This window comes from Micropterus dolomieu, linkage group LG07 (assembly GCF_021292245.1).
Source record: "Micropterus dolomieu isolate WLL.071019.BEF.003 ecotype Adirondacks linkage group LG07, ASM2129224v1, whole genome shotgun sequence".
Lineage (NCBI taxonomy): Eukaryota > Metazoa > Chordata > Actinopteri > Centrarchiformes > Centrarchidae > Micropterus > Micropterus dolomieu.
The window spans coordinates 4215845-4229678 of NC_060156.1; the positions used below are offsets into that span (position 1 = coordinate 4215845).

The 13834-nt window shown below is 41.4% G+C and overlaps 1 protein-coding gene across 1 annotated transcript; it reads left to right on the forward strand.

The window, feature by feature from the left end:
* The first annotated feature begins 3391 nt into the window (after positions 1-3391).
* gjc4b (gap junction protein gamma 4b) lies at positions 3392-12843 on the forward strand. The gene is made up of 3 exons (XM_046054798.1): positions 3392-3591; positions 10089-11268; positions 11377-12843. Exons 2-3 carry the CDS (start codon positions 10122-10124, stop codon positions 11388-11390), a joined length of 1161 nt encoding a protein of 386 aa, XP_045910754.1. The 5' UTR covers positions 3392-3591; positions 10089-10121; the 3' UTR covers positions 11391-12843.
* Positions 12844-13834: the final 991 nt, after the last annotated feature.

Consider the following 13834-nt stretch of genomic DNA (forward strand, 5'->3'; position numbering starts at 1 on the left):
TTGGTCCTTCATCACATCATCCACAAAAGTTATGTTAGCTTCAGTCATTGAGTGAAAAAGACTTCAGATACGCAGACTTTTGTATTTGTGGTCTTTCTAATTCCGTCTTGATGTGTTGATACTTAAAACAGTTTTACAACGAACTGCAACTTTCTTGACATGCATATGTATATTTTAAATTAATAAACATTATATGTGTAATTCAGGGGCACAATTCAAACAGAATCAAACATTTTGTTGTCTGTCGCCAGCGACTATTGTATAAATTATTTCCTATAGTGGTTAATCAGAAGCCTCTTTATGGCTTCCCTAGCAGAACTTGCACAAGCATTCATAAGGCACAAAACCAGTTGTAATCTGACTCTTTTATCAAAAATGTGTAGGTGTGTAGGTGCGTGCGTGTGTGTGTGTGTGTGTGTGTGTGTGTCTGTGGCAGGAAAGCAAACATCGCAATTGGATGATTCATAGAGGGTCACGCTTGAAAGAAAACAAGAGGGCAACTCTTGAGCAAAGCCCATCCACCTCTTGAGATATGTCGCAACATCATATCTGTGGAGCTGTCACCACAAAGGAAAACTTGCCGAGTGGTAAGCACTCATAAAGAAAAGCCACTCCAGATGTTTCTTTTTGTGGTAAAACAGAGACCAATGGAGAGAAGCACAGACTAAAAACAGTAACAGACAATTAGTGTCAGACCATATCCACACCAATGTGGATGAATCATAAACGTCAACACTGAAACACCACAAGAGAAGAGTTTAATTCTCCTCTATTGGGTAATAACCAATTGAGCAAGCAGCTTTGGGTCATAAATCAGCATTTACACAGTTTTTTCCACTGACACTGAAAAGCTACTACTTTTGAGGGTGTTAGCTTAGCGTGGATGGAACAAATGTGTTTTCTTAAAGTGTGGGTAAATGGCTGAAGTACCTGAGTCAATATACTGCATACTGCTCATAAATGTATAGCATCACTTCCATTGGAAAAGTAGCCCTTCTGAGTGGCCTTTCCCATCCTGAAAAATGACACGATATAGTATGGTGACTACACCATGAGCCTCAAAATAAAGGAACTGAAAAACAGCCATGGGTTCAATAGGTTTTTACAGTGCATCAGCATTTGGAACAATGTGGTGTTTTACCCCTGTGTGTGATCAGAAACAAGTGCATTCGGGGTAAACTGTTGATGTGCATCCTTATAGCTCAATTCTTAACATGCATGCTCAAAGTCCCAACCAGAGTACTAGCAAGTATAACTGTAGAATATTAATACATGCCTGTACACACTTCTTTATTCTTTGTAAGCAACAGGAAAGCTAACCTCAGCTCATGATGTAAAAGAACCACGAGGCTGGGCTGTTCCATCTCCAGATTATTTTTCTCTGTCATATGGACTGTGGTTTACCAGGGCACCCCACATTACACCCTATGAATAAAAGCATGCTTGTGGTTCACAATAGAGCTTCCCTGCTCCCCGAGAAGGGGGAAGGGCATTGCATTCCTCTGCTGACCTCCTGTTTGCAGCAGATATTAAACAATAACTGGTGCCTGTAATGTGCTGTCACCCTCCGCGGCCAGCCATCAAAAAGACATTAAACAGTCTGATCTTTGCAGTATATTCACAACAAGGAACATGTGAAGGCAGAGAAGATCTGCTTCGTCTGTGTTTTTGTTTGGAGAGGTGGGTGAGAAATGAAGACTGGCATTTCAGGAGAGCATAACAATGTGGTTATTCAATTTGAGTGACAACCCCAGGAGACTGATGCTGACTGGACGCCTGCAACATTTAATCTGGGTAACCGCACATATATCATTTAACTTACTTCTCCAGGGAAAGTGCGGTGTAAGCCTACTGGAAATTCAGCTGCTTAAAGGAAATCTCACTCTTTGATTGAGTGTTAGGCTAATACCATACTGCAGATGGTAGATCGCACTTTTTATCTTTTTTTTTTTTTAGAATAGCAAGTCCACATGGTTCATTTAGTGATTCGTGATCATGATTCAGTACTTCTCCAGACTCCTTCAAGTCCTAATGTGGGTCATAAATCCTGGCTTAAAACAGAGTTAACATTCCTTTGTCTTCTAGTATTGAACATTGTAAAGTATAGGGTGTTGCTTCAAGGAGATGCTAGAGGGGTGGGGGATGGATGAGGAAACGCACGTGCGGCCCTTGCCAAAGAAAGTGTGACATGGAGGAAGGGGCCTCATGATGGCAACAACTTCCGAACATCTGCATCAGCTGGGTGAGGGCGCACTCACTATCAGTAAGCGCTGCATGCTTTCCACACATTGCCAACAGAAACAGAGGTTGGCACTGCTGCTTCTGGCCCCATGCACACTACTCCATTTTTGTTTAAAAATGGAGTTTTAAAATGAATATGATATCTGTCCACACTGGCATTTTAGCTGGGTATCAGAGTTGTTCTCTGTCTACATTACTGACTGTATTACATGACTGAAAACGCACATCTAGTGGCCGTTCACGTATACTGGGCATGCATGCCGGTTTAAACATGAAGCAGATGGTCTATTCCGTAGTTACAGAAGATTTGGCGAAAGAATAAAGTAATATAGACGTAGAACCGCACCAGATTTTATTTTGCATGGACCAATAACAAGGTGGGACTGTTACTGAATGTAACACGGGAGTTAAAAGCGGCTGTGGTGGCGGAAAACAGACTGGGAGTCCTCGCAAGTAACACTTACAGTACAAGTCTGTAAGTGTTATTTGCACGGTACAAAATGTTTTAATAAAAATACCAAATCAAAAACTCTGTCAGTAGCATTGTGTTTATACTTTGCATGACTTAAAAGACCCAATCAGAGAGCCAAGTGTGAGCGTCTGCATCATCATTTCTATAGTCCTCTTTTTTTGCCCATCCACACTAAAACACTAGCCGAAGTTTTAAAACGGAAAACGGAAAAATTGAAAATTTAAATGCCTTAGTGTGGATGGGGCCTGACAGGCCACACAAACAGTGTGACTTCTGTTACGTTATGGTCACCTGCTCTAAGGAATGTGGGCAGAGATGAGGGATCTGCAGGTTGTAACATGAAGCACCATTAAATGAGTTGTTTGTTCTGTTGGTAACAATTTAAGTGCTTTGCATTGTGCATTTGCAGTTGTGAATATAAAGTACTAACGAAGTGATATTTATTCTTCTCTCTGAATCCTTCTGGTGTCACATGCAGTGACTCCAGAGGTAGTTTTTTTTGTTTTAATTATCAGTAGCTGAGTCCAGGGTAAAGTTTAAACCGAAAGAGAAGCAAAGATTGCATCAGGAATGCTGGCAGATGATCGTTTTCCTCCACTCTGCGCACAGTGCGCAGACAGGGGGTGGGGTGCCCGGCTAAAACTGGGAGGAGAAAAAGGGGGGGATTTGGGAATATTCTTTGTCCTCACCCCGCAGTGTAACACACAACTGGCGAAGGACGCTGGCTCCTCGAAGCGAGAAACAACTGAATGGCTTGATATTAGAGCGGGAGGGCTTTCTTTTTATTAAAAGAAAACGAAAAAAAAGCTGTAGAAATACGAGACAACTTCCAGGAGCCGTTGGTGCGGAAACGGAGGACCCAAAAATCACATCTGAAGGTAAAATAGCCCACCACGCAAACAAGTCGCGGTAACGCAGCCGCGGCAGCATCACCACGTAGACGTGTGGCTGTGGCTAACAATAGTGCGTTTGGCTCAAGTTTTAGCTTTAAAGGTTTCGCCGGAGGAATAGTGAATTCTTGTGAAAGCTGCTAATGTAATTCCGGCGTTTTAGGAACGTGTTCTCAATACCGCAGTCGGGGAAATGTAACGTTAGTGTTTTTAAGGCTAACTTAAGTTTACGCGCACATGCTGGCAGCAGGCAGCGCTAATTAAAGCACGTAAAGTGGTCGAGTGTTTTTTATTTTAATTTACGGTATATTGACGCCAAAGTGGTTATCGTTTGCGCCACATTCCATTATATTTCTGCTGGTATGCAGAATGTTCTGGTAATTTTATCTGCCATCCTGACTGCGGTGTCTCGACTGAATTTGGTGATGGGAAGAACGCGCAGGAGTCGTGCCTTGTCTCTCTCTCTCCCCCCCCACCCCGTTTACAAAACCTCTTATCCTGGAAAATAGCTGTATTCATAGCTTACTTTGCCCAAACAATGTGGCGCAACCATACGGTCACACCATTGACTTGTGCTCGTGGAAGCGTGTGTAGGTCCGCGGTGACGTCGTGTCCCGTTAGGCACGAGGAGGATATTTCATTTCTATTCTTTTTTTTTTTTTTTTTTTTTTTTTTGTCTTATGCTCAGTGCAAATGGGATTAGTTTTAATGTTTCACGCTGTAGTGTTTAAATAAGAACATGGTCTACGCCTTGTATTACTTCAGATTAGTCTTCATATTTTATCTCCTCCACAAACACCATCAACAACCTCAGTTTTCAATCCAGTTTTTATGGTATTATTAGTATTATTATGGTTCATGGTGATACAAAGGGCGGATCAGTTAAATTTTTCCCCCCTCTAGTCACTCTCAGTTTGACTCATATTCTGGTTATTGTTGGCCCTTTCCTTCCCATGCCCAGGGCCTCTAAGCTTTAGGGCTCTGGGATAAAGGGGGGACAAACCATAACTAGCCTCCCAGATGTGAGAGTCACAAAAGCCTCTCTGTTCTGGCAGGCTCAGTCACTGTGGAAACTCTGCTCCTTTACTTTGCTCCTTTTTATTAAAAGCAGGCTGTTTTCTTTGAAGTGCTACAGATGGGCTGCTTGAGTAGATAGGACATGGAGGTGGTATGTAGTGCAGAGGCTTTTTGTTTTTTATTTGGGAATACTCAAGATGTAAACATTAAAGAAGCTTTCAAAATTAGGAGTCACTTAAGGGGTGGGCGATATGGCCAAAGTCTTATCACATTATGTAATCTTATAATATGATAAATCCTCAAATTTGAGTTGTGTTTTTTTTAATTGGAACTTGCAAACAAAAACAACTCCTGCTCTGTATTTCAGAGCCTGACCGATATGGGTTTTTGGGGGCCGATATTAAAGTGAAAAAGAGCCGATATTTTGATTTCAAGAATGATTTGGATAGTAGACCCCTTTACTGTATAAACTACACTTAGAACAAGCTGATATTGAAAGCTGGTGTTTAAGTGGGCTATAAAACCTTTTCCTAAATGGATTATGTTAATAAAATCGATTACAGTCTCAAAGTGAACATGTAAACAATTGCACATCAATAAATATTTGCTACTGGAAGGTGCAACTTTTTCAGCCGTCTGTAAACGAGAGAGTGAGAGAGAATAAGCATGTGTATTTCACTTTACATATAATCTGCCATAATTTCAATAGAGCACGTTCACATCTAGTCCATCCCTTTACCGGCACTCTTTAATTCTAACCAAAGCTATTTAACCACCATCAGTATAAATCATGCCGTCTAGGATACAGTGAGCTGCTGTTGAAAACATCTAATACTACAGGAATGTCTCCAACGAGGACCTGCAACTTTGAGATTTCATTTAACTAACGTTACCTAAAGAGGAGCTACAGGAAGCCGTGTTAGATTCTTGTTCAGCTCACGTTTATTTACATTTCCGCTCTGGTTTAAGACACGCCGACTAACTGCAGACAGGCGGCTCGCAGATATATTTAGAATACGTCAAACTATAGTTTAACGGCTCGTTAACGTTGGCGCTCCTCCACTGATTAACGCGGCATTAGCTTTGTGGCTAATTTAGCAACGGGCAGCATGAGCTGCTGTAGCTAGAATATTTAGAAGTGATGAACTAGGGACAAATGTGGACTGTTCGCTAGAACTGCCACACAGTTTGAAATGTGCAGTTACGTCTGTCAGCAGCTTTCAACACCCAACTACTGTAACATTAAACTGCGGTGAGCTGGTAGGAAGCCGGGAGATGGCAGAAAAACGGGAGGGTTAGCAAGTCATGAATGTTTTCAGGAGAGGAGAAGTGACTGGGTCTGTATTTTATTATTATTAAATTCATGTCATTAACTTGACAAAAGACAGACTCACCGCTCTAAATTTCATTTCTAAATGATGCGTGTAAACTCCGGTCAGCTGATTGTTTTCTTCTGTGGTTTTTGTGGTGAGGCAGTGTAGTTAACAGGGGAGCTGCAGCTGGTCGCCGTCTAGTGGGCAAACTATGCAACACCATGACATGAGTGAAGGATCTGACTAGGTTTCTTTTTTAATAGTCATATCTGCTTTTATAAACGGCCGATGCCGATTAAATGCAATTGGCTCTACTGTATTTACAATTTCACTCTCCTCCACTGTGTTCTTCTGCAGTGGTTGGCAAACCAACTTCGACGTACGTTACCCCCACCAACCATCTCTCTCGCACCACATGAGAATCCGGTAATCAGTCCCGTAGCTCCCCAAGTCCATGGAGGTTTAAAGAGAATCTGATACGTCGGTAGCGGTAGTTTGGGCTCCAACACAGGAAGTGTGATGCGCTTTGAGGGGCAATTTGACAAAATACTTTTCCCAAAGACTTGCTTTGTTAAAGAAGCAGCTGTAAAGAAGTGGATAATTTTATTTGGGAGAGTTACAACCCCAAAATAACTCGTTTCACAAACATCTGGAAAATGTTTGGAAAAGTCTAGAAGAGCCACAGGATTAAATAATTTTTACCTTGTGAGATCCGTCAAGAATCCAGCCCTGATTTGCTACATAGCTAAATTTCACCTGGTGGAGACATTTCTATTGTTGCACAGTATATACAGTCATATCGACCTACCCTGAGGCATACCGATGTCAACTTATTGCAGACATGTAGGTCAGTAAGTGACAATATGGTACAGTAACGTTTTAAGGTAGAACATATATTGGTTTTAAAAAATTAAACCAAATTTTGTATTAAAATATATTAACAATGCTTGTTTTGGTGTGAAAAATTAATATCCCTTAAAACATCATGGTCAGTTTTTAAACTAACATCAATATTGGCATCAACCTCCACAATCCAGTGTTGGTTGGGCTGTAGCTAGTAGTCTTTAATGTCTGAAAGTGACTTGGTTGAGGTGCATCTGTAGCCACTGAATTTGTATTCAAGCTTAAATCTGTTACTTTTTGGCACATTGTTGTTCTCTGTGCCTTTTTTACTTGTACTTGACATGATGTTTAAATAGCATCTAACGTCAACATTTTCCTTATGTTTTGTCTGGTGTGGTTAAATGGATCCTCAAAGTGCAATTTATACTTCTGAGTCAAATCAATGGCGTAGGCTACGGGGCTACGCAGAAGCTACGCCGTCGCCTTACGTGCACCTCCTCAAAAATGTAACTATACGTCGAGTCGACACGGACAGTAAGCTCTGTGATTGGTCGGCTGGGTACCCTCGCAATGCCTCCGAGCCGACCGGAAGTACCCCGCGCTTTTGAAGTAACACTTACTTGCGGCCAAAACGGTGGCTGTAACACAGTGATTCAATATATTTATTTATATTATACTCGTTCCGAATGTGATCCATTCGGTCAGTAACATTTGAAAAGGCTACACCAGCTGCACGTTTACAATTTTACCCCCATTTACGTTAGCGGAGCGCTAAACCGGAAGTTAGCCTGCTCGGCCGGCAAAAGTCAACACAGTGGACGCTGTAGCGCTACTCCCGACTAGCGTTTGGAGGTGTTGCAGAATGACGGACACACCTACGCACAAGTATAAATGCATGTCTATGTGCGTAGGTACTCATGTAGACCCTACGCAGGAGTATAAATGGTCCTTAAGAGCCATTAAGGACACATAAGCTAGCAAAGTGTACTGCCTACCAGTTCTGTAATGTTCTTTATTTCATGGTGTGAATATAAAACTACAAAAACAGTAGGAAAACACAGCTGACAGCTCAGGTTGAACAGACTTAGTTTGCATTGTCGGCTAGATTGCACGTTGCTTGCTACCATTAGCAATGAGGCATCGCAGAATAACGACACATACACTTCAGGTCCAACCATGTGCCAGTCTAACAACACTTTACTGTGGAGATGACAAAAAGAGTTGCAGATTTGAGCTTTAACTTTAGATTGAAAGTGTCTGATTATCCAGTTCTGTGCAGGGGTTAGATGGTTTTTAGCAAGTTTGACACTCACACAGACACTTGCATGTGAGGCGGTGGTTTTTCTCTGCCTCTTAGCTCTGACAGTAGCTTGGGGGCAACTCCCAACTGTTAACCTAGATAACAAGCGGCAAAGTATGCTGTTCTATTCCTTACATGTTTGTTCCTTGCGTCTCTTGCAGCCTGAGAGAAGAGCAACGTAGCTTACATTTTAGGTAACTGACACATATGACCAATCTAATGTGATGCAGATAACATAAAGCTTTGATTTCCCAGGAAAACGGTTTGAGGCGGCGCTCATTGTTCCTCTGCATGCATTTCCAGTGTAAAACCACATACCTCCAATGAGGAGAGGCTTTTCTCAGGTGTTACTGCCGAGGAAGGATTATAAAAATTGCAACACCATAAAAGCAGTGAATAAACATGGGCAACCATGAAAGGGGACTTTTGTGGAGAAACATGCAGGAATTTTTTTCACCGCATACTGACCTCATACAATCTCTCTGCTTGTAAATGCAGATTACAAGCAGAATATGAACTCATAATCACAATCTAGTCAGAGAGTCTGATAGAGCAGCCACTGGGTCAATGATTTTGTATTATCTTTACACTTTTAAAGCATGAATGTGTGTTCTTATTCAAGTCTCTCTTCTCTCTCTCTCTAAAGCTGATTATTCATCTGAGTGCCAAGTGCTGCTTCATAACTTTATTCTAACTCTTTATTTATCTAAGGAGAGTGTCCTCTAACCGTAACATCACACAGTACTCCCATTCACACCTGGGACACCAAAACCCATTCTTAAGGATCTGTTCTGGAGCGCTTTGCAGTCTTGTATCATCTATAAAGGCCTTTTAGTGCTAGTTGGTATGAGATTGTTAGACAGTACCCTTTGATTGAGCTATTTAATTTACCTTTTTATTAAACCTGCAAGTTAAAGATTAGTTCCCCATCCTTACCTGAAGTAGCGTCCAGGCCAATATTAAGAAAATAAGTTACATACCGATAGAAAATATGTTCAACCTTAATTGATTTTATTGAAATAGGTCTGAAGCCTAAAGTTGGAGATTGAAAGTTATAATCTTTTTCAAGTCTCAAACACTTAAGTTATAGCTTACCTACTTGGTAAAAGCCTGGTAGTTTATAGTGTTGGATAATTACTCAGAAGTTGTTATGAGATTGGTCACAGATGGTGTGAAGCCACAGGACCTCTTCACTGCCTCTTTAGTGTGTTTAACTATCGGCTCTTGACTCTGTTTTGGCAATCATAGTCCAGTTATTAAACCGGGACTACCGCCAAGTGATTGTGGCATGGGTTTACGGTATGTGTACAGTGTTAAGGTGAGACTAGAATTATCGACTACTGCAGCATTTAACATTTGGTGGTCAATGAAGGGACAGCCTTGAGGAAATACTTCAGTTTGCAAATGTTATGTCTTTATAGATTTTGGATGTTTGCCCGTACTTTCAGACATTTAGTTGCGAATTTGTTGTTGACTTATATGCTTTGACTCTGAAAGGCAGAGCTCGTCAGTCAGGTTAACAGTCTGGGTATGGTTGCATAATTTGGCGATAGCATCTCGTGAGACCTTCTCTGGGATCTGTGCATGCCCGTAGTCATGGCAGTGAGGGTTGGTTTGGGATTTCTCAATTTCTAACACTGACACAATAGTTCCACCTTGTGGCTATAAGTTGCAAAGACACTGAGAGTTGAGATGAACAGTTCTGTGATGCAGTGTGTCATTATCACTCACGTTTTTATTCTGATTACTGGTTGTTTTAGAGTAATTCCGGTTTAAGTAGTTGCCTTGATTATGACCAAATTAATCTAATCTGTTAATTCTCCGTCCCGTAAAATGAAAAATGTGTTCCATAAATTCTGTCTTGATGATTTGGGAATTGCTCTTATATATTTTTATTTTTTCAGTGACCACTAAATATAACATTTCTTTTATGCCTAATGGCTGACAGCATTCTTGTTTAAATCAGATGCAATTAAAACAACACTTAAATTGTCACTTATTTTTCTCCGTAGGTTTGAGAGGATCCATCCTGTTCCAGAGGCAAAATGAGCTGGAGCTTCCTTACACGTCTGTTGGACGAGATTTCCAACCACTCCACCTTCGTGGGCAAAATCTGGCTCACTCTTCTCATTGTCTTTCGCATCGTGCTGACAGCTGTTGGGGGCGAGTCAATCTACTATGATGAACAGAGTAAATTTGTGTGTAACACACAGCAACCTGGTTGTGAGAATGTGTGCTATGACGCATTTGCGCCGCTATCACACATTCGCTTCTGGGTGTTTCAGGTGATTATGATCACCACCCCCACCATCATGTACCTTGGCTTTGCTATGCATAAGATTGCCCGCATGGACGACGATGACTACCGGCCACGGGGCAGAAAGAGGATGCCGATAGTGAGCCGTGGGGCTAACCGGGACTACGAGGAAGCGGAGGATAATGGGGAGGAGGACCCCATGATCCTGGAGGAGATTGAGCCAGAAAAGGAAAAGGAAGTTGTGGAGAAGCCCAGTAAAAAGCATGATGGACGGCGTCGCATAAAGCGCGATGGCCTGATGAAGGTTTACGTGTTTCAGCTGCTGTCGCGTGCCATCTTTGAGGCCTCGTTCCTGTTCGGGCAGTATGTCCTTTATGGGCTGGAAGTGGTACCGTCGTATGTATGCACACGCTCTCCTTGTCCGCACACAGTGGATTGCTTCGTCTCTCGCCCTACAGAGAAAACAATCTTCCTGCTCATCATGTATGCAGTCAGCTCCTTGTGTCTGCTCTTCACCATATTGGAGATCCTTCACCTTGGCATCAGCGGCATTCGGGACTGCTTTTGCACACCACGGCCTCGACCTCCGACCCCCCGTCATGCAGCTCTGGCCAGCCACAGATCCTCCGTATCCCGCCAGCCCTCCGCCCCTCCGGGTTACCACACAGCTCTGAAGAAGGACCCATCGGGGAAGATGGGCTTCAGGGACAACCTGGGAGACTCGGGTCGCGAGTCTTTCGGGGACGAGGCTTCATCAAGGGAGCTGGAGAGGCTGCGTCGACACCTTAAACTGGCCCAACAGCATCTGGATCTGGCTTACCAGAACGAGGAGGGCAGCCCGTTACGCAGCAGCAGCCCAGAGTCCAACGGCACCGCAGTTGAGCAGAACAGATTAAACTTTGCCCAGGAGAAGCAGAGCAGCACGTGTGAGAAAGGTGAGGCTTCCCATCCACAACTTTGTACTTAGATTCTATCTTCTAATTTGTAGCTGTGATCTTTACGAAATGCTTTTACTGACATTGACGCATTTCCTCTCTTCACAGGTCTCCGTGCATAGGTTCTCAGCAGCCCAGCTGACACAGTAGATTCAAATTCACATTAGGATCAGTGAGCGGACATAAGGGAATCAAGCGTGTGTGTGTGTGTTTGTGTTTGTGACATGAATATGCTTGAGGTGGATGAAGTCAGCCCAAGCTTTCCAGTGTTACGGTCAAACGAGGAGGAGAATGGTCATCTCAACCCAGCAATACTTGAGACACCAGCCTGTCTGAAGATCCAAAGTGCTTACAAACTACCGTCGCACAGCAAGAACGGTTAAGGTTAAAGTGTATTTCTCCCTCAGGGCAGCTATTGTGTGTTTATTTTTTTTGTTTTGTTTTTCTTATTACGAGACTTGGAGTTATTATTCAGAGGTTGTCCTCTGGAGTTCACAGTGAGTGCATCTCAAATTTGCCTTAGACCTAAACTGGAACTCTGTTTTATGGTATTTTGTAATTAAGGCCAAGCCAGTTGTAGAGCAAAAAAAAAAACATGTTTAAACTGTAAGAAACTTGGTGTGGAAGTGAATCAGTGAGCGAGTGTTTGTTGATGCGAACAAAAGGTTAACGGACAAGGCACCACTCATAAAAGAAAAGGTACTGGAGTTATTGTCATGCTAAAGTGTTTGATGTGTTAATGTTCATACAAAGGTTTCTTTGTGTGTCATTTCATTTAGTTTAATGGTTTTGACAATGTTGGCGCTGCACCAGTCAACATTCCCAAGCCTGGTGCCTTGATGGTAACTGGAACACACTTGGGGTGCCTTTGTCCAAAGGAATAAACAAACCTGGGTAATGCTTGAAAAACATGTAACTCTTGATGTTGTCTTTAATTGTTTAAATGTGTATTTGATACTGGGTTTTTTTTTTAATTTTTCTATTAGTTTTAAGTATTTTGGTATTGCGAAGAGGCTCTTGTCACTGTGGCTCAATTTTTCGTGGCTTATTTTTTTCATTTTAAAAGAATGACATTCACTGCTGTCTTAGCTCCCTGAAGCCCAATTAAATACATGGACTGGTGCAAATGGTTTGTTAAAATTTGATTTCGAGAAAATAAATACATTTTATTAAATACTAACCTACAGCTTTTATTTACACATCAGCTATGACCATTAAAGCATCACTTTCTCTGTACAGACCCAAATGTATTTGCATCTGTTGGTTAAATAGGAGATTATACTGTCTGTCACGTTCATGCTCCATGTCTGCTGATTTTTGGATTATTTTTTATTACTGTTCCAGCGTATCAATGAGGGTTGTAAACGATTTAATCATTTCAATGTGAACTCAATGCCTTGAATGCACTCTGCTAAGATGCCATCTTTTGTATTCTGAATCGTATCCACAGTGCCATTAATGCCTACTCAAATATTGTCATCGAGTTATTTTTGAGCAATGCTTTTTGTACTTTTTATACTTTTTTGTATTGATAGTACTTTGTGGTTAGTTTTTATAATAAATTTTTTCAACAAATTGTTTTGTATTGTAGTGTTACTTGCTTTGAATGGTCAAATTGTCCACTTTTAATTGTAGTTAAATACTTAAGTCTGTTCAATTAAAGTAAAAGCAAACAAAACAATCTAGTGGGAAAAGTCAACCAATTCCTAATACCTTATTTTTACGAATTTGCATACGCAAATAACCTTACTGTATTTGGGGGGGGATAAAATCTACTTTAATCTCAGGGTGAATATCTTCATTTGGATGGAGAGCACATTATTTTAACAACTACTGCCCTTCAAGAGGCGGTCACTGGTTTTGTCACTTGATTCTGACTGCATTTTGAAACGGAGTTAATCTGGCACTACAGGGTTTAAAACCTATCTGTATGTAAAGTTCAAGCTACGGCTTAGGTTCAGCTAAACTATAGTTAAACTGGATAAATTATGATCTGTCCTTTTGATTCAGACAAGTGTCACTTGTTCTTTTAGTTCAGTTTCCTTGGAAAATTCTAGTTTAGCTTTCTTGTTTTAGACTTTGAAGTAGATGTCAAATCTTTATATATGTATATAATATAATACATTACTTTAATAGGGCAATATAATGTTTCCTTCATAGGATGGTGTGATGACCCTGGGGAGTATACCAGGCTGCCGCTAGGCCAGCAGCACATCTGTATTTCAGATGGCTGCAGACCATGAAGTGGTCTCTCTCGACATGCTCACCATTACAGGACACAGCAAAAGTAATGACAGAGCTGCAGCCTCCAAATGTTTAACAGAAAGTTGACTTTTTCTAAGATACATAAATTTGTCACTGAGACCACTGATGGTAAGTAATAGACCTTATATGGCATTAATGACAAACAGAACAGGCTTATGCAAGTCAGAATTTCATGCATTGTGCAAGACTTTGTTTCACAATGTAAGATAAAGTATCTAACAGCACTTCTCATTGTAGAAAAAGAAGTGTGTAAGAATTATCTGAGAGCATCTGTCATTGAGTCTGAACAGTAACACAATGA